The sequence below is a fragment of the Fukomys damarensis genome, unplaced genomic scaffold (assembly GCF_012274545.1).
Source record: "Fukomys damarensis isolate Sample0158 unplaced genomic scaffold, DMR_v1.0_HiC HiC_scaffold_6, whole genome shotgun sequence".
In the NCBI taxonomy this organism is placed as follows: Eukaryota; Metazoa; Chordata; class Mammalia; order Rodentia; family Bathyergidae; genus Fukomys; species Fukomys damarensis.
Window position 1 is genome coordinate 8,599,136 of NW_022900918.1, and position 27,361 is coordinate 8,626,496.

General features: G+C 34.3%; 1 protein-coding gene across 1 annotated transcript in view; it reads right to left on the minus strand.

Moving 5' to 3' along the window:
• Dach1 (dachshund family transcription factor 1) overlaps positions 1–27,361 on the minus strand; it is a 394,219-nt gene that overhangs the window by 40,477 nt on the left and 326,381 nt on the right. The window contains exon 8 of the mRNA XM_033760919.1: positions 3,041–3,192. Coding sequence (XP_033616810.1) covers positions 3,041–3,192 — 152 coding nt within the window. The remainder of the gene's footprint in view (positions 1–3,040; positions 3,193–27,361) is intronic.

Genomic DNA, 27,361 nt, shown 5'->3' on the forward strand with positions numbered 1-27,361 from the left:
TTAAAAACAAAAACTAAAATGTACTCATATCCATCACTAATGTAAAATTATTTCTTAATGTAGGTAGCTTTTTATATTATCACTTTTAAATTCTAAAAGTTTCAAGTACCAAGACAGAGCAGTATAGCTCTACTAATTAATAAAAATTTGGCTAGAGAGAGAGAGCAAAAGAGACAGAGAAGAAGTGAGGGAATAAGAGAGGGAGGGAGGGAGGGAGGGAGAGGGAGAGAGAGGGAGAAAGAGGGAGAAGAGATAGTTACTGTAATCCAAGGCGGACATGTACCTCTACGTGTATCTTGACAGTACAACTGTCTGACATGCCTTACATGTTTTCTGATCGATTAGTCTGGTTTTTAGTATTATAATTATTTTATAAGTTCTTATCAGTTAAATAATCTAATGGTGGCAAAATAAAAGGGGAACAGAGGGAGGGGAGAAAATCGAAATGTGTGATGTACATGTACCAAATCCATACAGTTAATGTAATCATACTGTAAGCTTGTACCAGTGAAAGTCAAAATCAAAAGTAAAAAAACAGCTCCCCAATTTTTATATATAAATACGGTATTTTTCTACAGACCTTTTGAAACACAAAGAAATGACATTTATGAAAATTCAGTTTTGATAAATGTACCATGGGGGACATCTCTAATAATGCTAGCAAATTTTATAATTTGGAATTGTCAAATTATAGTATATCATAAAATGTAATTTTTTACTATTAAAACAATACTTTAAACACATTATTTTGAAGAGTTTATGCCATTGACTGTCATTAAAAATAAAGTGTTTTAAAGGAAATATACAGAGCTTTAAACTTATTATACAACAAGTGTGCTACAATTTGACAGAGAACGCAGAGAACCCTATTACATATAATTGAAGCTGCAGAGGAAATTGAGGTAGGCAGACTGTAATTACCCAAATTAGAATTTAGACAGCAAGCACATTTATACTGTATGCCTAATAAGCCCGGGTCATGACTGTTTAAACATTCTATACCATTCCAAGGATATTACCATAACTCAATAAAAGTGGCAATAATAAGAATTAGCATCCGTGACCTTTTGTAAAATGATGTGACCACAATCCGTATGTACGTCTGTGTGTGTATATACATGCATGCATGTGTGCTTTTGTATGTATATATGTTTATACCTGTGCATGGGACTCACAGATTTGTATTTGACCTTATGTGTGCTTATGTCCATGCATGTAGACTGTATGTACATCTTAAATGTACACACACATATACATATATAATGCTGACATCCATGTGCATACATACAGATGTGTGAAATTAAAGAGAACAATTTTTAATGTAGGATTCTTAGGTGTTCTAGCTGTATTAGATCAAGATCCCTATAATTTGAAATAAAAATAGCTTATCTCATGAACTCTTAGTAAAATATATCCTCAAAGTAAATCATTAAAGAATATAGCAGATTTAAGGAAACTTCACTAGGTAAATTGTTTAAAGTATGTGCATTTTAAAGCAGGTGTTTTAATATCTCTCTCTCCCCTCCTCCTTCCCCTTTCTCTCCCTTTATCCCTCTTTCTCTCCCCCCCTTCCTTTCTTTTTGTCTGTATAGCACTGGAGATTAAACTATCAGTCTGAGACAAGAGATTTGGCAGATGCAAAGGGTACCAAGTTCCATACGTAAACCTACTCTTAAGAAAAAAATGTGCTGGTTTACCAGAAAGGCTTTTTAAAGCTGAAATTGAACTTAAATTTTCACTAGGCTGGTTCAAGAGATTTTAGTTAGTGAAGATACTTACAGCTAGCCTTTCTGTTTTAAATGGCATTGTAAAACGAATTGTTTCCCTACTTTTCAGAACCTAAATTCAGAATGGTGAGGGATATTTTAGAAAGTATTTCATTCAATAAAAGAAAAAAAAATCACTAAGGTTCACTTTATAGAAAACAATCATGGGGAGAAATTTAGGAGAAAATGTCTTATTTTTGTTTTGAGTTATAATCAATTATTTGGTCATAATTCCGTTTAGGCTACCATGATGAGTGGTGTGATTTACTGAGATATGACACCTTACTGTTGAATACAATTCTGGAAATTCTAATTATATTAGTATTAAAAATGCCATATTAATGGATGAGAAGATATGTTATATTAAAGACCTTCTGTTACATCCTTGGAGAGGTAAATAAAATTAATTACATTTCTACTGGGAAAAAGTTTAATATGGTAAGAAATGTGTTCAGAAAAATATCACCTGGGAAGTGGATTGGAGTGAAAATTTTTTAAAGAGAAACTCATGACGACAGTGTCTGTGAACTCATGCCTACTACTGACTACCCCAAATATGGACAAAGGGATGACAAAATCTCCATCTGGGATACACATGATACTTCATGTGTGGGCAAGAAAATTATGCTTTCTCCTATTCCAAACATTCTTATTATCTTGGCTCCATTCTCTCTGTTATTGTTAACTGTAAGTATTTTTGATTCATAGTGTACTGTACGTAAAGTATACATCCTGAAGACCACATAGGAAATCCGTGGAAACTTTTGCATAGCTTTTTGAAGTCTATTCTTTGAAGAATCCCTATTAATTGAAACAAACTTATTTATGAAACAAGAGGTTTTTTTTTTTGACTCTTTTATACTGCACATATTTTAAACGACTAAACATCATTTCCTCACTGGAAGGCCAGCAGTTTAAAAATATCTAAATATTTATTAGAACTGGTGTGCCGTCATTTGGTAAATCAGACAAACTATACCAGTTAAATTTGACCCATAGTAGGCAATAAAGTGAGCTTTTAGGCAGAACGCATTTTTAAATGCCGATGTCATTTTCATCTATGTTTCATTATGATTTAATATACATATCTAAGTATTTCTAAGCCAATTTGAATAGTGTAGCAAGTTTAAAGCTTTAATTTCTGGGGGGGGGACGCTTAATAGCTGATTCAGTCTACTTCATGAATGGATTAAATGGAACTGAATGAACTTTGGAAAGAAAATCCACATCTGGGTATCACATGTTCTTCTCTTCCAGAGTGTGAATAGGCCTACCTGTATATTAGTCAGGAGGGTCTCTATGGAAGACAATCCATCAGGAAACAGAAAAGGAGATGGAAAACCTGGAGGCAGTGGTTGTCCATGCCCAGTTAGAGAAAGTTTGTCAAGGCCGTCTCTTGCAGTTGGTGTAGAAAGCGGGGTCTCATCTGTGTGTGATTGAAACAAAAATATAGAACAAGTTACGCTTGTCTGTTTTTATTAGACCTCAGTAATGGCTTCCCTAGTGGTTTCCAGAACATTTATTGCAAATTGGTTCCTGCTATCAGGAGAAAATGCTTTCTGCTGAATTTTCTTTAATGAAAAAGCTGTGGAGATACAACAAGATAACATTAATGAGTAACTTTATAAGCCTTTTAAATGCAGTCTCTAATGAGACTGAGTTTACAGTGCCATAGAATCTTTTTAAAACAAATATTATCTCATATATAGTTGTGATAATATATTCAGGCTGACTTTATGGATACCTTCCCAATTATCTCATTTTAGTTTGCTCTCTTTGGATGGACAAAAGAATATTTCTAGAGATTTATATATGAGAAATGCTTTGTACATCAGGATGTTTCTTAATTAATCCTTTTATATCAATGATTTCTTCAAATATATTCTTAAGAAACTTAGAAAAAATCTACAATTAAAATCATTTCACACTGGAAAAGAAAGGCTAGAATCCAAATGTATTCTTTCTAAATTATAACTGAATTATTTGCTATCATTAAAGGTCTAATTCTTTTGAATTTAAGAATTTACTTTCATATTGAAAAATGATAGCTTTTATAGATGAAAAAGAGGTCTGAAGAAAAAGTAATAAAATCATTTCCATAACAGTATTTAGAAAATCAAATTTAAAAACCCTCTTAGATACATTAGTCCTTACATTGTTGGTTGAATATTCTTCAATATTTTAGCAATTTAAAATAATACCTGAATAGAGATTCTTTACTCAAAAGTGAAGTATTTTTATTCAATTATTTATTATTTTATCATTTTTATAGATTTTTAACTGAATAAATACAGGTTATGGCTTATTTTAGCTTCTTATAATCCCAAAGAAAAATTTATTCAGGGAAAAATTCTAAGTTTTATAAATATTTTCATATTTTACCCCAAGAAATTGAACCAGAGCAACGTATTTGCACAGTCCTGATAGAATCTCTCAATTTTGCAAGTGGCTGAAACCTTCAGCGCAGTTGTCTTACGCTCATAATTTGATTCCACTCTTCCCCTCGATCTCATTCTTTTATTTTTCATTACAATGCCCAACCACTCAGCACATTATCCAACTACCTCTCTCTGGGGCAGAAATATTACGGAAGCCGTCACACTTCCCTGTCTCTCACTAAAGCCAGAGCAAGTTAAATCCATCTCCCCCACCTTTCCACGTTTCTAGTTAACGAACCCAAAGGGAAGCAAGGGTGGAGAGGGAGGGAACAGACACAAGGAATCCTGGGAACTGTGCTCCTCTCGCCCTCATCCGCTCCTGCAGGTTCTCCTTCCGCTCTCTCCTCAGTTTCTGATGTGATCTGAGGCAGGAGGTACTCAAAAAAGAAACAGAGTTAGCAACTGAAGAAGGACTTATCGAGTTGTTGTTATTATTATTATTATTACTATTATTATTATTATTATTATTATTTTATTATTCACACTTGTCACCAGGGTAAAAGAAAGACTGCAGTGGAATGGTAGAGGCACGTCCTGGCTAATGTGACCGAGGGGAGTTTGGACAGCAGCTACCCAGCTAACATCAATACTCTTCCAGAAGCCAGGCGTGGTGGCGCACGCCTGTAACCCCAGCACTTGGGAGACTGAGGCAGGAGGATCACTGTGAGTTCGAGACCATCCTGGGCTACATAGTGAGCTCAGGGTCAGTCTCAACTACACAGTGAGACCCTGTCTCAAAAAACAAAACAAAAAAAGCAAAAACCCAAAAACATAAATTACTCTTTCATACCAAAGCTGCTAGTGTTTTCTCATAATACCTTTGAGAAAAGGCTTGTTAAACATCTATGTGCATGTGAAATTGGTTAAGAATGGAGAGCAGTATTTTTTGATCAGCATCACCTTAGTTGTCACGTAATAAAGAAAATGTGGTTGAATAAGTCGTGGGAATAGTAATTGCTTGTCTCTTGAAGAAAAGCAGAGAGCCAGATGACTACCTGAGGTTGCTTTCAGCCTTAGCATCTATGACTCCATAATTCTTAAAGACTATATTAAAAAAAAAGAATCAATGCACACATACATATGTGTACAGATATGCACACACGTTTGATTATAAGTCCCACCCACATCCTATGATTATTTGAGTTCACTATGAAGCATTTGTGTTAGACTGTACTTGTTTGTTACACTAATTAAGTCATTATATCCACATTTAAGTAGGCAACATTTGTTTAACATAAATATTATGCTAGATTTTAGACACAGAATGTGAAAAACACAAGCTGAGAGCTTCAAAGATCATGGAGACTACAGTGAGCAGTTGTTAACCAGTTCATTTTTGTAGTTAGCAAAATGTTTTAACTCCCCTCATGTTCCTTGAGATACAGTTTATCCAGTAAAGGGCTACATTTCCTCTGTGTGTATGTATGTGTAGGTGTGTGAGTGCGCTTGAACATATGCATATGGTTTATTTTATTGCTTCAGTGGGACGTTGGTCTTCATGGTTCCAGCTACGAGAAGGAACTATCACTGGGTGCAAATGTGTTTGACTTATTCAATTATTTACCATTTTACACAGTTAAATTACAACACGAGGCCTCTGTAATTCAATATATAGGTAACTTGTAATCAAATTTAGAGCACAATAACTACTTAAAATGAGAGGAAAAGAATAATTCTTAAGATCAATCTACATCATTTAAAAGAAGACAAATGAACTAATTAAAGCTCAAACAAATCCAAAGTATTCCTTTGGACATCAGTACTTTCATCTGAGAAAAACTAGTCTTTTTTATGGCAATTAAAATCATTGGAAGCCTCTTGCATTTCCTCCTACAAAGACTAAAGTTGAGGACACAGTTCTTCCTTTGTAAATAAAAGTAACCTTTGATGTTCTGAATGCTCAAATATTAAGGCAAAACTTTGAGAGGTCAGAAATTGTGGCAGTTTTGACACCACAAAATCTCCACTGATTTCAAATTATGAATGATTATGAAGCACAAAAAAATATCTTGTTTTCATTTGTCCTATCTGTACTTTTTATTTTAAGTTAATCTTTAAAAGAAAGTTTACTCAGCTCAGCATGGTGGCACACTCCTGTAATCTCAGCACTTGGGAGGCTGAGGCAGGAGGACTGCTACAAGCTTTTTGGCCAGCCTGGGCTACATAATGAGTTCCAGCAGTGTTTGAAACAGACAGCAAGATGCTGTCTCAAGAAATAATAATAATAAATTTAAAAAATAAATAGCAAGTTGGCTCATCAGATAGTTTGGTTGGGGAATTACTATATCATTTGTCAATATAATGTTTGGTTTTGATATTTTATTTTAAATAATTTTAGACTAACTCTACAAAGTTGCAAGAGTTGTACAAAAAATTCCTTTATGCTCCTTTTGTAAGCTGAATATTGACCATCAAAATATATGTCCATATCTAATTACTGGAATCTGGGAATATAAATTTATTTGGGAATGAAAGGCTTTTCACAGATATAATTAAGAATTTTGACATTAGGGAATCATTTACCTTAGAATTTATTCATTCACAAATGTTCTTGTAAGACAAAGGCAGAGGGATATTTAAAAATATAAGATGCTCAGAAAAGAAAGAGAGAAAGTGCAGCAGTAAGTACTAGACTACTACGGCCAGTATTAGGCAATATAGAAAGCTACAAATGCTAGAAGATGCACACTAATGTTACTACACTAGAATTGTCATTCTTTTTGGGAGGGTATTTTTTCGTTTTTGGTTTTTTGAGACAGGGTCTCACTGTGTAGTTGAGACTGACCTGGAACTCACTATGTAGCCCAGGCTGTTCTCGAACTCAAAGCAATCCTCCTTCCTCAGCCTCCTGAGTGCTGTGATAACAGGCATGTGCCACCACGCCCAGCTTTAGAATTGTCATTCTTAAACACCTACAAAGAGTAGTCACTAATTTTGAAAGATTCTTGTGTTTTAATTCAGTCACAAGGAACAAGGAAGTACACTGGTTTTCTTTTCTTTTCTTTTTTTTTTTTTTTTGGTTTTCTAAAGAAAAAGATTACTTTTTAACCAGAAAACTTACTGACTAGCATCATTATAATTATATCATAAAATATATTGACAGTTATAACAACATATAATTAATTAGGATAATACATCAAAAAAGAGTATAAATGAAAGAGAAATATATTTTTCATTTCTAAAATGATAGATGAAAAAGTGATATTTTATTCTCATCACAGCACCTCATAATTCTACACATATTTTAAGTTACTTTTTAGTGAGTAACCATCAGCAAGATTGATGCCTGTGTAAGACAAGATTTTCCCCCCTCCAATCTTATCACACATAACAATTTAGCAGGATATCCTAAGGAACAATGATGTTTAAAAAAATAATAGGCCTCTACTTTTAAAATGTTTTCTTTCCTGTTAATAAAATCAAACTCAGTTGTTATTTTCATAAGTAATCCCTTTGGGTTTGAGTTATATATTCTTTCAAGTGTGTGTGTGTGTGTGTGTGTGTGTGTTGTGTGTGTGTTTATGTGTGTCTGTGCATGTTGATTTCTAATGTCTTTTATTACACTGGAAATTCCAAGCAGAAAAATATTCACTTTTAGATAGCTATTTATTTTTAAGGGTGCTCCTATTTATTTATCTCAATGTGAAAATCTCTAAATTTCTTCTTCACAAGAGATTTGGGAACATGTATGGAGTGAAAAAAGCTGACAAAAATTCTGGAGAATATTGTACTTTTATTCAGAAGTAAATAATTCTTTATAAAATGAATTCTTGGTTGTTTTAGTACTTCTCCATTACAAATGTGCAGAAATATACATTTATGTTTTTTTTCATCAAATCATAGGCCAAGTTTTCAATTGGAATAAGAAGAAAAAATGTGAAAACTATATCCAGACATAAGACATAGATATTTAAACTGAGCTCAGCCATAATTTCAATAATGATTCATTCCTACTTTATGCACTTTGGATTTAGTTTGACAAGAGAACTAAAAATAAAGTTGTATGACCTGAGCCCAGAATGTAATCTCAGGTCTGAAAATACCACAACATATTTTTCTGTTTCACCTGAGCAAATAAGGAATTCTTAAACACCACATTAAAATTCACACATGTGAGGTTTTTGTTTATTTGCTTTTTGTTTTTTGGTTTTGGGGATCAAACACGGAACTTTGTGCTTGTGGAACAAGCAGTGGCACCACTGAGCTAAATCCCTGCCCCCTCACACACATTAGTTTTGAGTATCTTCAAAATGTATAAAATATGTAGAGGTGCCATAAAATAGGATTTATTTTTTTATATTTCATGTTAGGCCTATTTTTTCAAATTGTTAATTTAAAATTATTACAGACATTTTAACAAAATTGGCAACATAATCTTAGATGTAATACACCTATAGCAATATGAAGAGCAAAAGATGCAGGAAGTGTGCTCTCTCCTCAGGGCTCTACAAAGTCTAGCAAATTTTAGAGCAAAAAAGCTATCTTTATATAAATTTACTTGGTTTATTTATTAAAAAGAAAAGTAATGTCTAGACTATATAACAACCTCAAAAAGATTAAATCCTCCCCAATTTAAAGATCCAACTAAAAAATAAGCATATGAAATGAACAGACACTTCTCAGATGAAGAAGTACAAATGGCCAACGAATACATGCAAAAATGTTCAACATTGCTAGCCATTCAAGTAATGCAATTTAAACTAACACTGAAATTCCATTTTACTCCAGAAAAAATGGCTACCCTCAAGACCTCAACCAACAAATGCTAGTGAGGCTGTGAGAGAACAAGAAAATGTTCTTCATTGTTGGTGAAGTTGTAAACTAGTACACCATCGAAATGAGTATGGAGAGTCCTCAAAAAACTAACAGTAGAAATTCTGAACCAGCTATCCACCTTCTAAGTATCTTCCTCAAAAGAGTTAAAGTCATCATACTACACGTTTATAGTAGCACAGTTTACAATAGCTAAATCTTGGAGACAGCCCTATGCCCATAAGCAGATGAATGGTCCAAAAATGTGGTATTTATATATAAAGGATCACTACTCTGTCATAAAGAAGGATAAACTGGAGACATGTGCAGGAAAATAGATGCACCTTGAGACCATGTTAAGTGAAGTAAATCATTCACACCGGTTTAAATACCACCTGTTTCCCTTATGAGAGAAACTTGAAGTATAAACAAAGACAAAAATAGAAGATAGGTCTTAGGGAGTAGAGAGATATTTAAGGGGAACAAGAGGTGGAGGGAGGAAGGAGGGAATGAAGGAAAAAGGGATTTTAAAAAAGTTGAAGAGAAAATAATTAAACCTTTTACAAGCAGTAAGGGGAAGAAAAACTGGAAGGAGGAGGGAGGGAAGAGTGAAGGAAAAAGAATAAAGATGTGGGATGTAAATGTACCACTCCCCTCGATATCTGTGACCATTATGCATTGCAAGCAAATATCAATAAAAACAAACAAATCAAGGTTATTACAAATTCAATGATTTTAGTTGAAATCAATCAGATTTTATGTATGGAAGTAATTTAGGAAAAATTCCAACAAAAATATTGAAGTAGTATAATAAATATAAACTACAAACAATTGAATGATTAACCAAATATCTTATAAATTTCATTTGGGAAACTTGGTTTCAATGTGGCACTGAGAAAATCTTTTTTGTTTATGATGTACCTGTGCTTTCTGTATTACTTCTTTCTGATAAGGATAAACAGGTGTCATGTTGATAACAGAATTATTTTCTGAACAGCAGATGCTTTACTTAAACTAAACCTGAGTTAGTTTGGTGAGCAGTTAGCATTAACTATGCTAGAAAGAAATCAAAGAAGGGCCACAGGTATGAACTAGTGCATTAATTTCTCTTTAAGTATCAGGAACTGGAGGAAATTTGAGTTGAATTACTAAGAAAAAGTAAAAATGTCATGGAAGTAGACTTGAAAGTACTTTAAAAATACTTACAAGGCTTTGTGGGTGTATATCGATCAGCACTAGAACTTTGGATTTTGAGTTTGGATGAAAAAAAGGAAAAATTTACAAAAGGTCTATGCTTGCATATGCTGGAGGTTTGCTAAAAAGTACACTAATCTCATCATTTTACTTAATATAATCCATAAAATATCCATGGAATACTTGTTGAATACAACCACCCTCTGGATAGTTCACCTTTAAAATGCTGATAAAAGCTGGGACTACTCCTTAGATGAGGAGAAAGCATACTTATTATTTCAGCTACATCACATGGAGCAAGCTCTTCCTAATTTCTGTTGAAAGAATGTGTGAATGAGGTAAAGGAGGTAAAAGGTAGAAGAATGTAAAAATGAGAAATTTCTGCCTGTCTCAAAGTTGTACCACATGCATTGCAGTAAAACTAAAAATATCTTCTACTCAAAAACTACTCGAGTACAAAACGATTTCACAGATATTATCTTGAATTAGAGAGTCACTCTAGCAATGTGCGTGTGTGTGTGTGTGTGTGTGTGTGTGTGTGTTTGTCTTATTGAGGATTGAACCCAGGATTTTTACATGGAACTACATTCTCAGGTCCTAGCCTTCTTATTTTTAATTTTGAGACCGAGTTGAGAGATACAGAAGAAAAAACTTTCATTGCAGAAGAAGGGTACTGAATTTTGGAAAAGAATTAAGCAGGAGGAAGCTGAGAGGTTGCATGAGGAAAATATCTGGAGCTAACAGCTCAAGGAAATCAGGAACTATAATGTTTTGAATAAATGGTATTTTAATTGGAAAAGCCTATTTCTGCCATTTTTCTCAAAAGACAGTTTTGAATTTCTAGCTAATCTTCATTTGTATTTCAGAGATCTCTGTATGAATAAAATGTATGGTGATGCAATATACTAGTATTTCCACACTTAGGCCTGACAGCAAACTCATCTGTGAAGACGGAAGTAAAGAACTACTCAGATATTTACACGTGTGTCCTATTTATTTCACTTGAGTATGCTTTCAATGTGCATTCATTCAGCTATAAGTGTCTGGTTTCTCATTACGACTGAGTAGTACTCCATTTTATTAAGAAACCACATCTTCTTTCTCCAGTCACCAGTTGATAGGCACTGGGTTATTTCCAAGCTTTAGCTATCACAAACCATGCGGCTATAAACATGGGTATGCATATATTACATAAACTTAATGAATCTTTAAAAAAACAACTACTCAGATTTTTGTGTATACAGTTTTTTTTTCTTTCCACAACTTCGAATGTCTTATTAAAGATAGAATGAAATGCAGTGCTAAACACACACACATACACAAAACCCATCTAACTTTCAAACGTTTGGGTGGCTTTCACCTCTGCTCATCACTAAAGATACTGTGTTTAAGAGCGAGCTGGCATAGCTTGTGCTGAAAAGATCCACTTAATTGACCTTTCCGTCATTTCCATGACCCTGTAGGTTTAGCTTTAGTGCTTACCCTGCAAGTGAATATGGGAAAGCATTTATTGAAAGCTGCATAACAGACATGGTTATATTTCCTAGGCTGATGTTTTGCATATTTGCACAGTAGGGCCATTAGGGGTTCTAAGAGCACAACGGAAACAATCATAACATTTGTTTTTAGATGACTGACTCAGAACATGTACACCAGGCTTTATATAGAAACTGTTTCATTTTATTAAGGGACTGTTTGCCTGTTAGTGATAACATCATTAAAAATAAATGAAAGGGGGCTGGTAAAATGCTTCCCAAAAGCAGAAACCTAATTAAAGGTGATATGCCTGCTATGGAGCTTTTTTCAGGACTGAGAAATAGAACAAGGTTAGTTCTTTCTCATTTTATAAGGCCCAAAGAAGACCTCACAGTAAAACATCATTTCTGATCTAATTTTCTATTTCTGTGTACTTTAATAATCTACTTTACAGTCTGTGCTTGCCCATAGAAAGTGAACTAGTTTTGTTCCTGCAGATAGCTTCTTCATAGTGTCATGCCACATAAAAAAGAAAATCTGATGGTTCAGCTCAAAGAAAAAATGCACTCTCCTTTTAAAACAAATTGTATAGGTTGTAACACGTGCAGTAATCGTACTTGAATAATGCACACACAAACATTTTGTAGCCCTTAAAGTCTGCTTGTGAAAACTTGAGTTTAAAAAAAAAAAAAAAAAAAAAAAAAAAAACCAATAACTCTCCAAATCATAGTTTATAATTTCAGGGAAAAAGCAAACTCTTTCATTTTCAGGGGTGGAGTTACTCTAATTTCATGATGGTGGAAAAAGCAGGAAACTGCATTCCCTTGATAACTCTGCCCTTATTGTGCTGTGACCTTGGCCAATTTACTTAAATTTATATCTGCCAAAAATGAGTTTCTGAAATGTGCCTCGAGATTTCTTAGGGGGAGAGGGGAGTGTCACAAAATCCAAGGCCTTTTTAAAATTAATACCGTTGTAAAAGTAAAGCAAAAATGACGAGACACACTGCTCACCATCATAGGATGCTAAAGTGCAATAATTTTGTTTTTTTCTTTGTTTTTGATTTTGGTTTTTGTCACTATTTAGGAGTTCTCAAACAAACGATGAGTCCTATTTCTGAGTGAATAAAACAGAACACCTCCCAAATGATTCCTCTGACGTATAAAATAGCTCTGTTGCACTGGATTATTTAAACTCTGATTTGCCCACGAGTTTCTGGCTAAAATTTTCATGGAAGTTAAAAAATTATGAGATGCTTTTGGAAGCCACTTGATCTAAATTCTTCAGTTTTTCAGAGGAAACAAGTAAATTAAGTAACTGACTCAGAATGTTTCAAACCCAAGTTTACAGTCTCGTGTATTTTGCATTAAACGTAATGATGTCAAGCAAAAGAAAGGTACAGAGAAGAACATTTTGAATGACTCTGAAAATAAATATACTCAGAAACATACACATATGCAGATATGATGATTAACATAATGTGAAGCCTGACCAGATATTTAATGAGTACTCTGAGTATTTAGATTGATAAAGATAATGTGTTTGTTATTTAGGGAAATGTGTCTCTATTTTTAAAGGATACATACTGAAAATATGCAAAGTAAAATGATGAAAATGTAAAGACAAAAAAAAAACAACAAAAAAAGAAAGTGCAAAGATAAAAAATTAAATGTTTAAAATTTGTTTTGGGGATGTTTGTTTGTTTGTCTGTTGGCACCATGGATTGAACTCGGATCTTTGCCCTTGGGAGGCAGGCAGTAGAACCACTAAACTAAATCCCTGGCCTGAGATTTGTTTTAAAATTATCAGTGTGGGGAAAGACGAGAGAAGGTGTAGAAGAATCAGGAAATAAGATTGGTCTTAAGTAGAGTGTTGTTACAGCTGAATGGTTGCCGTAGGGGTTGATGTCCTAATTTTATATATATTTAAAATTTTAGATAATGAAGAATACAAAAGTGGTGCTACTCAGGAAGGATTCTATGAAGTCATTGTTCTTTGAGAGAGTGAGCAGCGCTGATATGATCATCACGATCCAAATAGCTAGCACAGATTGACATAGTTCCTATGGGTACAAAGGAATGTGCTAAGCATTTTGCATGCATTGTCTCATTTAATCCTCACCACAATTCTGTTGGGCTGCTACTACTGTTATGCTCATTTACACAAGAGTAGCTAGAGGTTAAAAAAGACAAACAAAGACGTTAATTTGTCACAATAACTCAGCTAGTAAAGACAACATCCTGGATTTGGACTCAAATAGCCTTGCTTTACAGCCTTTATTCCTTAGACTCCCAGGAAGTAAAAATACAACATAATTATATGCTTTTCAAAAATGTGCAGTATAATATGTGTGTTCAGATATGAAAAGAAATATGTACTAAAAATTATCTTAGAATACAAAAATGTAAAGATTTTCACTTTCATTCCTCATTCTTATTTAAATCTGGGCCTGCTCCCTAAAATCTAGCCAATGGACTTCTTCAACAGCCAAAATGCCCTCAAAAATTGCCTAATTCCACTGACACCAATGGTCATTCATTTCTTACGGCTTTTTTTGTAGAGGAGGCGGGTGGTAGCGGGATGGAACTCAGGTCCTTGAGCTTGCGAGGCAGGTGGTGGAACCTCTTAGCTAAATCACTGGCCTTGGTCACTCATTTCTTAAGCAAAGGTACCCATCCCAGAAATGAAGCTCCACAATTTCCTCACATTGGACGCGAGAACTCCAATCGTATCATAAACATTTAAAATCCCTTCGGACATTAAGTATGCAGAGCATCCTCTAGAGATTTCTCCATTATATACTTTTAACAAATGCCACTCTACCAACAAAGTTTGTAATTCCCTGTGAGAGATAGCCATCTATCAGAGTATCACTTTTAAATTGATACCTGCATTTGATAGAGTAAAAAAATAAGGTCCACTTGTCTTTTTTAAAAGAAAAAAATAAAATTATTGGCCAGACAGTCACAAGACAATTACGCACTTTTCAATTAAACCCTCCATACTGCCATAAATTATCTTCTGTCAATTTACTTTCTCCTTTGTTTCCTCACCCTATTGCTAGCTATGAATTTGCTGCATTTTCTAGTACAGAGAATTCGTTGAGCTTTTCAGATCATTCTCCTCCATATCAGACCTCACTTTCTCCCAGGCTGCCCCACAAGTTTTGCCATCCGAGCCCGAGTATTTTCTATAGTGCTTGCTTACTGCTCCGCTCTGATAGTAAGCAGCAGGCTGTGGGTATACGGCTCCAAGCTTCTCGGTCTGACAGAATTAATTTATGTAAGTCTGATAATTTGCTAAGTAATGACTCTTTTAAGCCAGAGGTGTGCTTTAATAAATCCTTCATTTCCACCTTTCCCTACAATCTCTCCAGACAGCAGCCAGGTATGTGAACAAGAAAGTTCTTCTGACGAGAAACCCAGTAACTCTACACCTCAGGGGCCCTGGCTAGCTGGCGTGAAACAATTACATTTTCCCCATCTCATGCATTACAACAGAATTATTTCAAACAACCTAGTTCATTGAAAACTGTTATTAAACAAATTCATTTACATGTTTGTTTCCTTCAGAGTGTTTAATATAAAAACTAGGAAGCAAATAATTCTTCCTCTTGTTCCTTGGTGTCACCTCAGTGCCTAGCAAGTTATATATTTTTATTACTCATTGGTTGTATATCACATATAATTTGTTTCCAAAAGTAGTTCATTTATTAAGCTTCCTTGCTTGCTTGCTTTCTTTCTTTCTTCCTTTCTTTCTTTCTTTCTTTCTTTCTTTCTTTCTTTCTTTGTTGTTGTTGCTGTTGTTGTTGTTGTTACTGGGTATCAAACTTGGGTCCTTGCTCTTGGGAGGTAGGCGGCAGTACTACTGAGCTAGATCCCCCGCCATCTTTCTTTATTCTTATCATAAAATCGATCATTTCCAGCTAGGCTTGGTTTATATTTTAAATTTGTTGAATTGGAATGAATCATAAGGTTTATAATAAAGAATGATTTCCTTTTCAATTTCCAGTTTAGAAATGTAAAGCCGGCATATAAAATTACCTATGATAGATGAAATACAGATTTTTAAAATATCAATTTTCAAATTAAATGTATTGATTGCCATCGTGTGCAGAGAAGGACTAGTGAGTCTATGCATGTGATATTAAGATTTAATTCATCTATAAAAATTACTCTTGGTTGTTGTGGGCAATAGTAGGTTTGCCATGACCGGATGTCCCAGCAAAGTAGATAAGCATCTCATCAGGAATATTATTCAAACTTTTCCCTAGAAATTGACAGGAGGTTAAATCAAGTGACCTTTATATCCCTTTTACCCATTGAGATTTTATGACTTTTTCCTTTCAAACTAACTGCTTTATAGCATAGAAATATAAAAATGCAAAGGAGAGCACTAATTTTTAGGATTTAGGGAAACATAAAAAGTTAAGAGTGTATGTTTATGTCATTGTCAGCATTCTTCCCTTGGTGAAAAGGGGATTCTTAAGCGGCACAGCTGCTATTTTGCAACTCTCAGAGCATAAAACATAATGCAAATTTTTTAGTCCTTACCATATATAAGTTTTTAAAAACTTATCTTCCAATTTAAAATCATTCATTCATTGGAGCACAGAAAAAATGTCAGATGGGTAAAATTGTAGTTAACTAGATTTTTAATGTGCTACAACTACGATAATGATATCCGTTGGCTCAAAAACTTAATAGAGAAATGAGAAACCTTGCTTGAATTTTTCTTTATCATGCATTTAAAATTGTACTTTGGTAATTGGCTAAAGTTTTAAAATTTCATTAAAATTAAAATTAAATAAACCGTCAAGCTATTTGTTTTCATTGAAGTGATTTCTGCTGTTTTCTGGTCTGCATTCTATGTGTTTTAGCACGTACATCCCACATAAATTTTGATGATTTTGTAATCATGAAGAATCTATGTATTCAAAGTAGAAAAGACAGTATCATTGAAGAGTCTCACTTAGAAAGCCAGAGGAAGGAAGGAAGGGCAGGGTGGGTAAGAATTAGTGAGTGGCTAGTACAGAAGGCAGAGAAGTAAGGGCCAGATCTCTGTGAGCTCAAGTGAGTCCTCGCTGGGAGTGTGCAGCCCATGATGTTTGGGAGCACGTTGTCCATTACTGATTATCTTGCAGAAACAGCAGTTCTAGTCAGGTGTGGCTCATGACAACGTAGAACTGTTTCAACCTTCTATCCCCTGCTCGTGCCCACAGAACGTAAAATTCATATCATGTTACATTACTGCCACACCAAATATGTTCTTGTGTATATCCTTTGCCTCTCCCCATTAAAATACACTCTTTAAGATTCACCTCTGCATTCCTTGCTATTGTGTTCTCTGTACATTGAATTTGTAAATTAATACATTTATAAAAAGTACTTTAGAGTGAGATGAATTAATTTGTCAGACTATTCTCATGCATTTAGTTTTCTTTTACAGAGAAAGGTAAGTTTAGAAACTTATCTGTCAAGCAATCATTTTAACAGTTTATTAAGAAGGACTTAGAAATATTACTATAGATAAAATAACCTAGTAAGATTTAATATATTTGAACAATCTCAAAGAAACTATAATATGTGTGTAGCTAACTGTACACACATATACATAGTTTTATTAAGGACACAGGCACAGACAGGTATATAGGCATGCATATCTACTATATTTAGTCAATTCAGTAACTATTCCATGTTTGACTTATTAATTTACTTTAAATATTATCACTGGAAAGCTTTAGGCAAATAAATAACAAGTTCATTATTTGAGGCACTAAAGGATCTTTCATTGATCATTCCTTCTCTTTGTATAGTATAATTTCACAAGACTGTGAACACCAGATAAAACCTTGAAGTTTTTCATTTACTTCTATTGCCTATTGCATTCATTTTAATCTATCAACTTTAAGATTAACAAACTGTAAGTAGCATACATATTAAAATACAATTTCATGGGCTGGGGATTTGGTTCTGCTGCCTGCCTTGCAAGAACAAGGGCCCGAGTTCAACCTCTGGTACCAAAACACAAATAAATAAATAAATAAAATAAAATAATAAAAATAAAATACAATTTCATAATGACAATACTGATGAGAAATTTGAGAACAATTAAAATATTACTCTTCTTAGGAACTGACTTATACTTTAAAAAAACAAACACATTTTTTCTACACTACCTTGATAAAAAGGAAACACTCATATTGTCCTTTAATGTTAATTTGCATTAAACAAATGTAGTCCCTAGCATAACAACAGCTTTAAAAATGTCATGATATACTTGAGGAAGCTGTTATTTTCTTCCCTAACAAAATTATTTTCACAAAGCTAAATTTAATCATAAATTTGTTTGGGGACTTTTTATGAAACCAAATTAACCCAGAAATATGAATATATTTTGTTCTGCCAAGTGGTTCAGTTGGCAAATTAGACAAATTAGAAGTTGCTCATTCTAGAAATATTCATGAAAAAATAACAAATGCAACACCATACAATAAACACTTTGACAAATATAAGGCAAGAATATCAGAGCAAGTAAAGACTTACTTGGATTTCCTGGAAGAGGAAAAAAAAAATCTAAGTCCAGAAAGAAGTATAGTCAAGATACAGTCTGATAGTATGTCTAAGTCATTACTATATGGGGATAGGAAGTATATTTTGGAAATAAACTCATGTAGTATCTCTCAAACTTTTATGGTTTGGATCTTAAATATCCTTCATAAGGCCATGTGTTGAAGGCTTGGTCACCAGCCTGGAATTACTGGGAGGCTGGAGAACTTCAAAGAAATAGAACCTAATGCAAGGAAGTTAGGTTGGTGGGAGGGTTTGGTGGAAAGGGATACTAGACACCAATCCCCTTTTCTTTCTCTTTGTCTCATGGCTGCCATGAAGTAAATAACTTTGCTCACCCACATGACATTCTGCCTCTCTACAGGCCCAAAATGATAGGGTCATGCTATTATGAACTGAAATCTCTCACACTGAGAGCCAAAAATAAATATTTCCCCCTTATAACTTGATTACCCTATGTATTTTGTCAATGATGGAGCAGCCACTAATACTGATTTGTCAACTTTATTGATTTAAAATGAATGTAGCAAATTAGTAAAAGCAGATACTTGGGTATGTCTGGGTGCTATATATGGTTTCTTACCCTTCCTTCTCTGTCACTGTTCCTTTTGTCTGCTTCCTGTCCCCCATGAACTAAGCAGTTTTGTTCCACCACACACTTCAGCCATGAGATTTCTGCTGTGGAGACTGCTTATGTATACTGAGTTTCCAGAAATGTTGAGCTAAACTGAACTTGTTCTCCTTTAAGCTGTAGGTGTCTATTATTGGGACTCAGTGATGGGAAAGCTGACTAATACAGAAACTGGTCAGAGAAGTAGAGTAGTTCTTGTGACTCTACTTGACCATGAGGTTCGGAAGCCTTTGGAAAAGGTTTGTGGAGGAAAATAGAAAGGTTTGGAGACGCAGCTAGAGAAGCATTTCAATGTAATGAAAAGAGCCTGATGGGTGAGTCTGGTCAGATCTCAGAAGATCAGAATGTTGATAAAAATGTAGACAGTAAAATTCAGGCTCAGGAGGTTTCATGTGATCAAGGACCCTTTTGTAGTTGGACTAGAGGTCACAAATGTTACATTTGTGTCATAAATATACATAAGTGTTACAAATATTTGTCTATATTTTGTAAGACATAGATGAAGGGTATGGACAAATTATTATTACAGAGAAAATTTCAAGACATCCCAACATTCAAACTGTGACCTGGATACTTTTGGCTGCTTTTTAGCTACATATATAATGAGAATTAGAGGCAAAAAGCAGAACAGAAAAATTAGAAAAAGGTAAATTTTGGCCAAGACAAAATCATGTGTAAAGTTGGAGCCAAACATGTAGCTGCTAAAGAGATCAGCAATATTAAAAAGAAGCCAAATAATTTGGACAGGAAGGACAAAAAGAAAGATGCTTTGAGAACATCTCAGGAATAAGCAAGAGTCCACCACTTTGAATTCAAGGGTGTAAAAGTATAGAGCTTTCCTTCTAGAAGAGAGCTTCTAGGTTGCCTGCTTGAGATTGACCTTTTAGTGATTTGGTTCTCTGAGATTCATTTCACTATGCTAAGCTATCCAAGCACTCAGAAGCTGTTTAGCCATGGCCTAGGGGTCCAAGTTATTGCTGAAGCTGGCAGCTTTCCTTCATTTTGTCCATATCATGCTGGTTTTATCAGCATGCGTAATGCAAGAGTAGTGGGACAGGAAAGCTTTTGCCTAAATTTCAGAAGTCCTGGAAGGCCAAGTAAGGAACCCATCAGAGCAGTGCTCAATTTTAGCTGTGAGAACAAAACCAAAGGTGCAGTGGGAAGCCAGGCAAGTCAGAGATGCCAGGAACATGGAACATCTGTAGAGGAAAGCTGTATCCATCTTAAGAAAGAGGTTGTGCAGGCTGCAACCATTAAGGCCATGGGGATGGCCCTTCTATACCTCTGGAACTCACATTTCACCACTGTATGTCCTGGATGCTGTATATGGAACTATAAGACTTAATATCTGCCCTCCTGGGCTTTGGGGTTGTCATTTCTATCTCACTATTCCACCCTTTTGGAAGGGGAGTGTTTACCCTGTGGCATTGTACCTTGAAATTATGTAACTTTAAAAGACATTCTATAGAAGTTCATAGCTAAGAGTCTACCTTTGGCCTCAAAAGAGATTTGGACTTTTGAAAATTGGTGGAACTGTTGAGACTTTGGGGAAGAAATTACTACATTTCTGGTTGTACATGGGACAATAACATTAGGTGGGATACTAAACTTGCTATTGTCTTTCTTTGGAGATTAAGTATGGTTTAAGGAGAGGTGGGTATCAAGATGATTTGTGACAATTTATCTTATTATAGCAACTTAATTTGAGTAAGAAACACCGGCAGATTAATAAAGCACAATCCTGGGTGTGTCTGGGTGGGTTATGAAGGAGTGGATTTAGAATCTATATATGGTTCATCTCGCTTTCCTCTGTGATACAATTCCCCTGCTCTACTTCCTGGCCAACATGAACTAAACAGTTTTCTTCCATTGCTATCTCCTGCAATGAGGTTTCTATCTTGGAGCCTGCCTATATATTCTGAATCTCATCAAACAGAATTAAATTAAACTTTTTATTCTGAAGTGGTGGGTGTCAGGTATTATGTCTCAGTGACAGAAAAACTAAATAACACAGACGTAAGTTTGACTAACATAAACCTTATATCAAACTCTCCCTTCACTTAAATTTAGTCATTCAATTGTTAATATCTGTAATTCTCTACCATCTGTTTATACATAAAATAGCCTTATGTATAAATGTGCATCAGAATTTTTCATCCTATTATTCCAACATTTTCCTGAAAGACACAATAAACGAGGCCAGGCTCAAAGGAGGATCGTATAAAACCCTCTGGATTACCACACTGTTTTCTAAGAAATTACTTTAAGCAGTCATTTTAGAATCTTCTTCAATATCATTATTGAAGTTTCTTATACTCAGTGCGAAATATGCCTTTACCCATTTTTTTAAAGATTGTAAATGCATTAGCATGTTTTCTCATCGATTAACTCTCTTGTCTCTGCACCAGCAAATTCAGCTGTATGTTTCGTGCAAATATCTTGGAACATAACTAATGTGAACAAAACACATTTTAAATGCCAGGTGTTTTCTTCTCATCCCTTCAGCTATTCGGGGCTTCCATTCCATACCCTAATGATTGCGCTTCACTATATTTTCACTTTGAAAGAATGAAAAGAATGGCTTATACTTCTTGGTATCATTTCATACGCAGAAAAGGAATAGCTAAACAGAGAATGTGAGAATGTTTTCAATTTATTACCTGGTTTAATGTTTAGTTTCTTTCTATTTTTTGCACCTAAATATATGTAAAGTAAAATAGAAGCCAGTTCCCAAATCTTCAGCTACTATTGTCTCTATTTCTCTCACAGATACTATCTTTGAAATGCTAAGAACAGCCTGGATTTGTTAAAGTTTTCTTCTTACATACATGTTTACCAAAGTGCCTCTTTCCAATGTTCCTATGATTCTTACCTTTCTTTCAGCTGTCACCAAACACAAACCAAGATTTTGAGTTGAAGGTTTGCAACCTACCTAAGGTGAATTATTATCTCTTGGTTTCTTTGCTACCGCTCCTCATTCCAAACTTTAATAAATGATAAAACTTCACTGTATGTTCTTTGTTCATTATGTATCATTCTCAACTATTTAGCCTACTGTCAAAGAAGTCAAGATGCTGAAATACACGACCTCTTTCTCTAGTATTCTTACCACCTTCTGAACATAAGAATGTCATGTGCTGGTTACCGTCAAACTCACGGTCTGACGTGGAAGAGTACACAAGCAGGGGGTGGGTTGCGTAGTAAAATACCTCAAATCAACAAAAACAATGAGCAATACAAAACTATGAGGCATACTTAGGAAATAGGCGAGGAGAGAATACACACTGTGTAAGCGGGTAAGTTAGAGTAGAAATAAAGCATCTGTATTCAGAGGTCACTGGGGCCTGATTGTCATGAAAAAGGCAAACAGAAGAGGAATACAGAAGGAAGAAATACCATGCAGGAATTTAGAGGCTCTTCATCCTCTGTATATGGAGTCTTGACTTATGAGGGGAAGAATCGGCTCATGAAACTGGCTAGATCTAATTTTTACAAAAGATGATAACGGTGAGTCATTCTCTACTCTGCCTCAAATTCACTAAATAATTAGGACATCACTGCTGCAATTATGCTTCTTTTTATACCTCCCTCCCTCTTTCCTTTCTCTAACAGCATAGAGCTTTGCTGTAATATATCTCATGTAATCTAGAAAATAAAACTTTCTAAAAAATAACCTTTCCCCCAGTTGCCATCCCAGCTTTCCATTTTCTTTCTCAAGGACTCTCTATACTGTCACCTTGTCTTTCCAATTTAATCTTGAGCCCACTCGACTCAAATTTACTCCCCTCCTCTCCAACATAACTACTTAGCAGTAATGTCTGTATTCCACATCTGAAAATTTTAGGCCAGGCATGGTGGTGCACGCCTATAGTCCCAGCACTCATGAAGCCAAGACAGGAGGACCATCACGAGTTCAAGGGCAGCCTGTGCTGCACAGCAAGACCCAGTCATAAAAAAAGAAAGACAAAAGAAGAAATGTATATCTCCCCATTGCTGTTTTAGCAACGTCCTGAACTTGTGATCATTTTCTTATTTTTTAAACCTTTTACTTTCCCTCCTGAAAGACATTCTACTTTTTCTCTCAAAAATCTCAAGTAGCAACTATCATTTAAGTCTCTTTATTGTTTTTCTTTTTTATCTAATGTTTTTAAGTTCAAGACATTATAGGATGGAGCAATATATTAGATGGAGGAAAATGTGAGTGCTTGATGACAAACCTCTTGGGATAAAAATTTGATTTATTTACCAAGCACTCTAATCCCCCAATTCTTGCTTTCTAAAGAGAGAGAGAGAGAGAGAGAGAGAGAGAGAGAGAGAGAGAGAGAGAAGCTTTTAAGAAGTGAAAATGAAGAAAGAAATTGCATGACATAGAAAAGTAAAGGAAGAAAAAAGAAAAAGGAGGAAAAAAGAGGAATAAGCCTTTGTAACTCTTCTAAATTGTAATGATTACCTGTTCTTTCTTTTGACTTTATATACATGTCATTTAGCCTGCCAGAAATCATTGAGACCAATCTTTTTATAATCAGCAGAAAGAGTAATATAAAACATATCAAGCCAAGAGACTTAACAAATAACAAAAATTCAGCATCAATTTATCTCTACTGGTTTTCTCTTTTCTGCTTTTAGTAATTAGATTCTTGCCTTTTTTTTGCTACAAAATTGTTCCTAAAATTTAAGCTCAGACCTATTTCATGCCAGAATCTGGGTTCCATGCTCAATAGTTTTGGTTTCCCTCAGCCTATAGATCTTCTGATCAAAACTCATCCTTCCTGTTTTGAGGAATCACAAAACCCAATTCTCCTTTTTCAGAGATTCTGAAGCCATTTTTATACCTTTTTTTTTTTTAAAAAATTATTTATACCTGCCACTTGTAGGTCTTTATTAGTTCATTAGTTTCTTACTAGAACTCTCTTACAACTCAGGAACCATAAACTCGATGTAGTAGTTCAATAAGTTCTAAAGGCTTTGATAATTTTGTCTGTAACACATTTTTATAGGATCTCCAAGTATGAGAGGCTCATCAAATGGGATCACCTCTTCAACAAATCAAACTCTTGCATGAATATGCATTAACGTTCTCATATACACATAGGCCATAAATATTTGCATAGATAACTTAAAATATAGTTTCAAGCTGTGTGTGGTGGTGCACACCTGTAATCCCCGGGCTTGAGAGGATTGCCATGAATTCAAGGCCAGCATGGGCTACATAGTGAGTTCAAGGCCAGCCTGGACTACAGAGTGAGACCATGTCTCAAAAAAAAAGAAAGTTTAAATACATCCACAGTTGCCAAATTTTATTTCTAGATTGATTCTTAAAGGCCTTTTGTTGATATATATCTAGAGAAAAATCACTATGCCTTGGAAGAAAAGCTAACAAGGTAATCTTTTATCTTTAAAAATATTCTACTTCTAAAAGCAACAGTGACACTGATGCTTTGAAGAATACAGTGCAATAATGATTGTTGGTAATAGCTAGGTTTAAATTCAAGAAATATGTAAGTAATAGACATTGCAAAGAAATAAACACAGTATTTAGAACTATACACAATAATTAGAACCATCTGCTACCAAATACAGGTACCACAAGAATACAAGACATGACTCAAAGACTAAATAAGACTCAGTTGTTATTAGCAGTATGTGTTTGCATTCAATTAATGTGCTAAAATCCTTGAAAAGTATGCTCTCTTAAGTGGGTTAAACATGCTCATTGTAATCTTGTTTATACTAATAATTGGCTTAGCAAATCTTTTTGTTATATCTAGTACAAAGGTAAACTTTATCTAGCCCAAGCTGAATTATCATAAATTCCATATTAGCAGAAACCAAATTAATGAGGTTTGATTGTCCCAAGAAAATTGCTTTTGCCATTTGCTTAATTTCATCTGCTCTATATAATAAAAACTTTAAGTGATAGAAGAAGTGGATAATATAGTATTTGCAAAAATATTACCAGAAGCAAGGCAAACTTCAGAAATTCTAATTTACTGTTATATTTATTTGTTTAGTTTCAGTGTGTAATGTGATGTTAAGTATATTACTGCACCATGCTATTATGGAACAGATGTTAAATGCAAAGTAAAAATGTCAAGGGTAAATGATTGATGATCCTCTTTGCCATTTCAAAGTAAACCATGATTATTTATATGCTCTGGACATTGCTTGAAAGCATCATATTAAATCTAAACAATTGATCCATTTTCAAGGGGTTTTATATAATATATTATTGATGTGGTTTTTATTCTTTTGTGAAAATGTCCCAGTATAAGAAAGTATTTAGTCACAGTGCTCCACCCAGTCCATATGGTAGATTTGTTCTCTGTGTAATACTTACCTTTTCCCTCTAGGCCCATATGGCAAGTCCATAGGCTGCCCAGGCCCCTCTGTCCTCCACAGGGGCCATATGGCAAGTTCAGTGAGCACTCATTTACCTTGCATTAATATTTTATCTGCCTCAGACAGAAAAAGAGATCAGATTAAGTAAAGGCAGCCCCTGAAAATGGTTTAGCCATATAATCAATACTGAGTGTCAGTGTTGTATGAGATATGGGTTCTGTTATTTCATTCATATTAAAAATAGCAAATGTACTTGAATAATTTATCAAATAATTTCGTAAGCTGTTTTGATCACTTGATATATTGACAGAATGCTGTTTAATTATGCTAATCATTTAGGAATATTAACACATGATAGCATAAGTTTGAAGACTTTAGAACTGGCTTAAATATATAGGCTTTGATATATCAAAAGAGATAAGACTAAATCTAAATTATAATCTATATTATCAAGTAATTGCTCTAAAATTAATTCATTGTTATAACACTTCAACTATAGACTAAACTTTTTCTACTGGTGTAATGAAATTAAGAAATTCTCAACACATTACATTTAGAATTTATATCCAAATACAGAATAAATTAAAGTAGTGAATTTTGGCCCACTTACAACTCCATGTAAAGTTACCAAATGAATGAACTTTGTGGGGTAAGTTGTCCTACCTCAAGTTCATTTAATTGATGAAATTATTATTTGCATAACTTCATTAACATTTGAGCTAAAGAAACTATGTTTGATGGCAGTTACTATTGAGATATATGTGAGTAAACTTATATATTGCAGAATCATATTATTATTCCAATTACTTAACTACTCTTCCACAATATGCTGAAAACCATTCATATACTTTAGACTATACCTAGTTATCTAGTTGTATGTGTAAAACATATATCTTCTTTTCAAAAACTGTCTTTTAATAATCTCAGGTCAGTAATTCAAAATGTACAAAAATAGAAAGAAACACTGCACACTGGTAATTTATTTTGTTAGACCTTAGAATTCCAATCAACATATGTGTAAAATCTAATTTAAAGAATGCTCCAAAGACAGAGTTCATATTTTTAGTGTTATTTCTTTCCTTAAAACATCTAGATTTTCTCCTTAGACTTGTCTTTTAATTAGTCAATCTTCTTTGTACCAAGCAATATTCAATAGACAATTTTTCACTTGATATTCACAGTATATATACCTTATTATCATACTTAACCTACATGTTTGAGCCCCTGTAGCTGTAATTGTCCTTGTTACGACATTTTTCCAGAATACATTTGCCAGGCCTATGTAAACCATGCAATCGCAGCCCATGGGTGATATGGAATGGGTTCCGAAGTCATTTGAAATTTTAAAATGATAATATTGAAATAAAAGTGTTAATGTATTTAAGTTTGTCACCTTTAAGTGCAAGTAAAGTCATAACTAAAATATAAAGACAATGTCACGGTCTCTGACAGCTTATTTTAGGTTTGTCCGTATAGAAACATTTTAATGAAAATATAAAGGTTTAATTTTATGCGCTGAATATTTTCACAGAGTCAGTACTTTGATATTTTATGATAACATGTTAAAATTACTGGGGGGGTCTTAACTAAGTTCTTTCTGCATATATACATATATAAAAAGGAAAGCTCAGAACCTGACTCCATAAAGAACATTCGCTGTGATTTTGTTAAAGTTTAGATGTGCAGATTTGTATTTGAAATCCTTGGAAGGTTACAGGGTGCAACTCTCCAACAATATCTCTGAGTCTTCAGGGACAAAATCCCATTATGTGGAGTTCAGTGAAGGTGGTAAACACCGCCATAAAAAAATACAAATTGCACATATTTCCCATTTAGCTAGTGTCACCAAAGTTCACCATTTGGAATTCTAACCAGTTAGGACTTACTCTCGGAGGTCAAGTACCTTGTGAACCTTGTCATCTCACTGATGACATCACATCCCATCCATCAGTTCTTTCAGGAGCACATTTGCCATCTGCTCTGTCCACATTATGATAACTTATTAGACAAATTCATAGGATAACAATCTGCACGATGACACTGTCGTCTTAATGTTGGCACATACTGAGATAACAACCTCTGTTTCTCTGTCAGAACACAATGCTTCTGCCCTCTAACTTTGAAACAGAAGTTAGGAGGCTAAACTTCTTTGGGCTTATGGAAACAATAAGCATATTGACAGAAGCATCTTTCTTA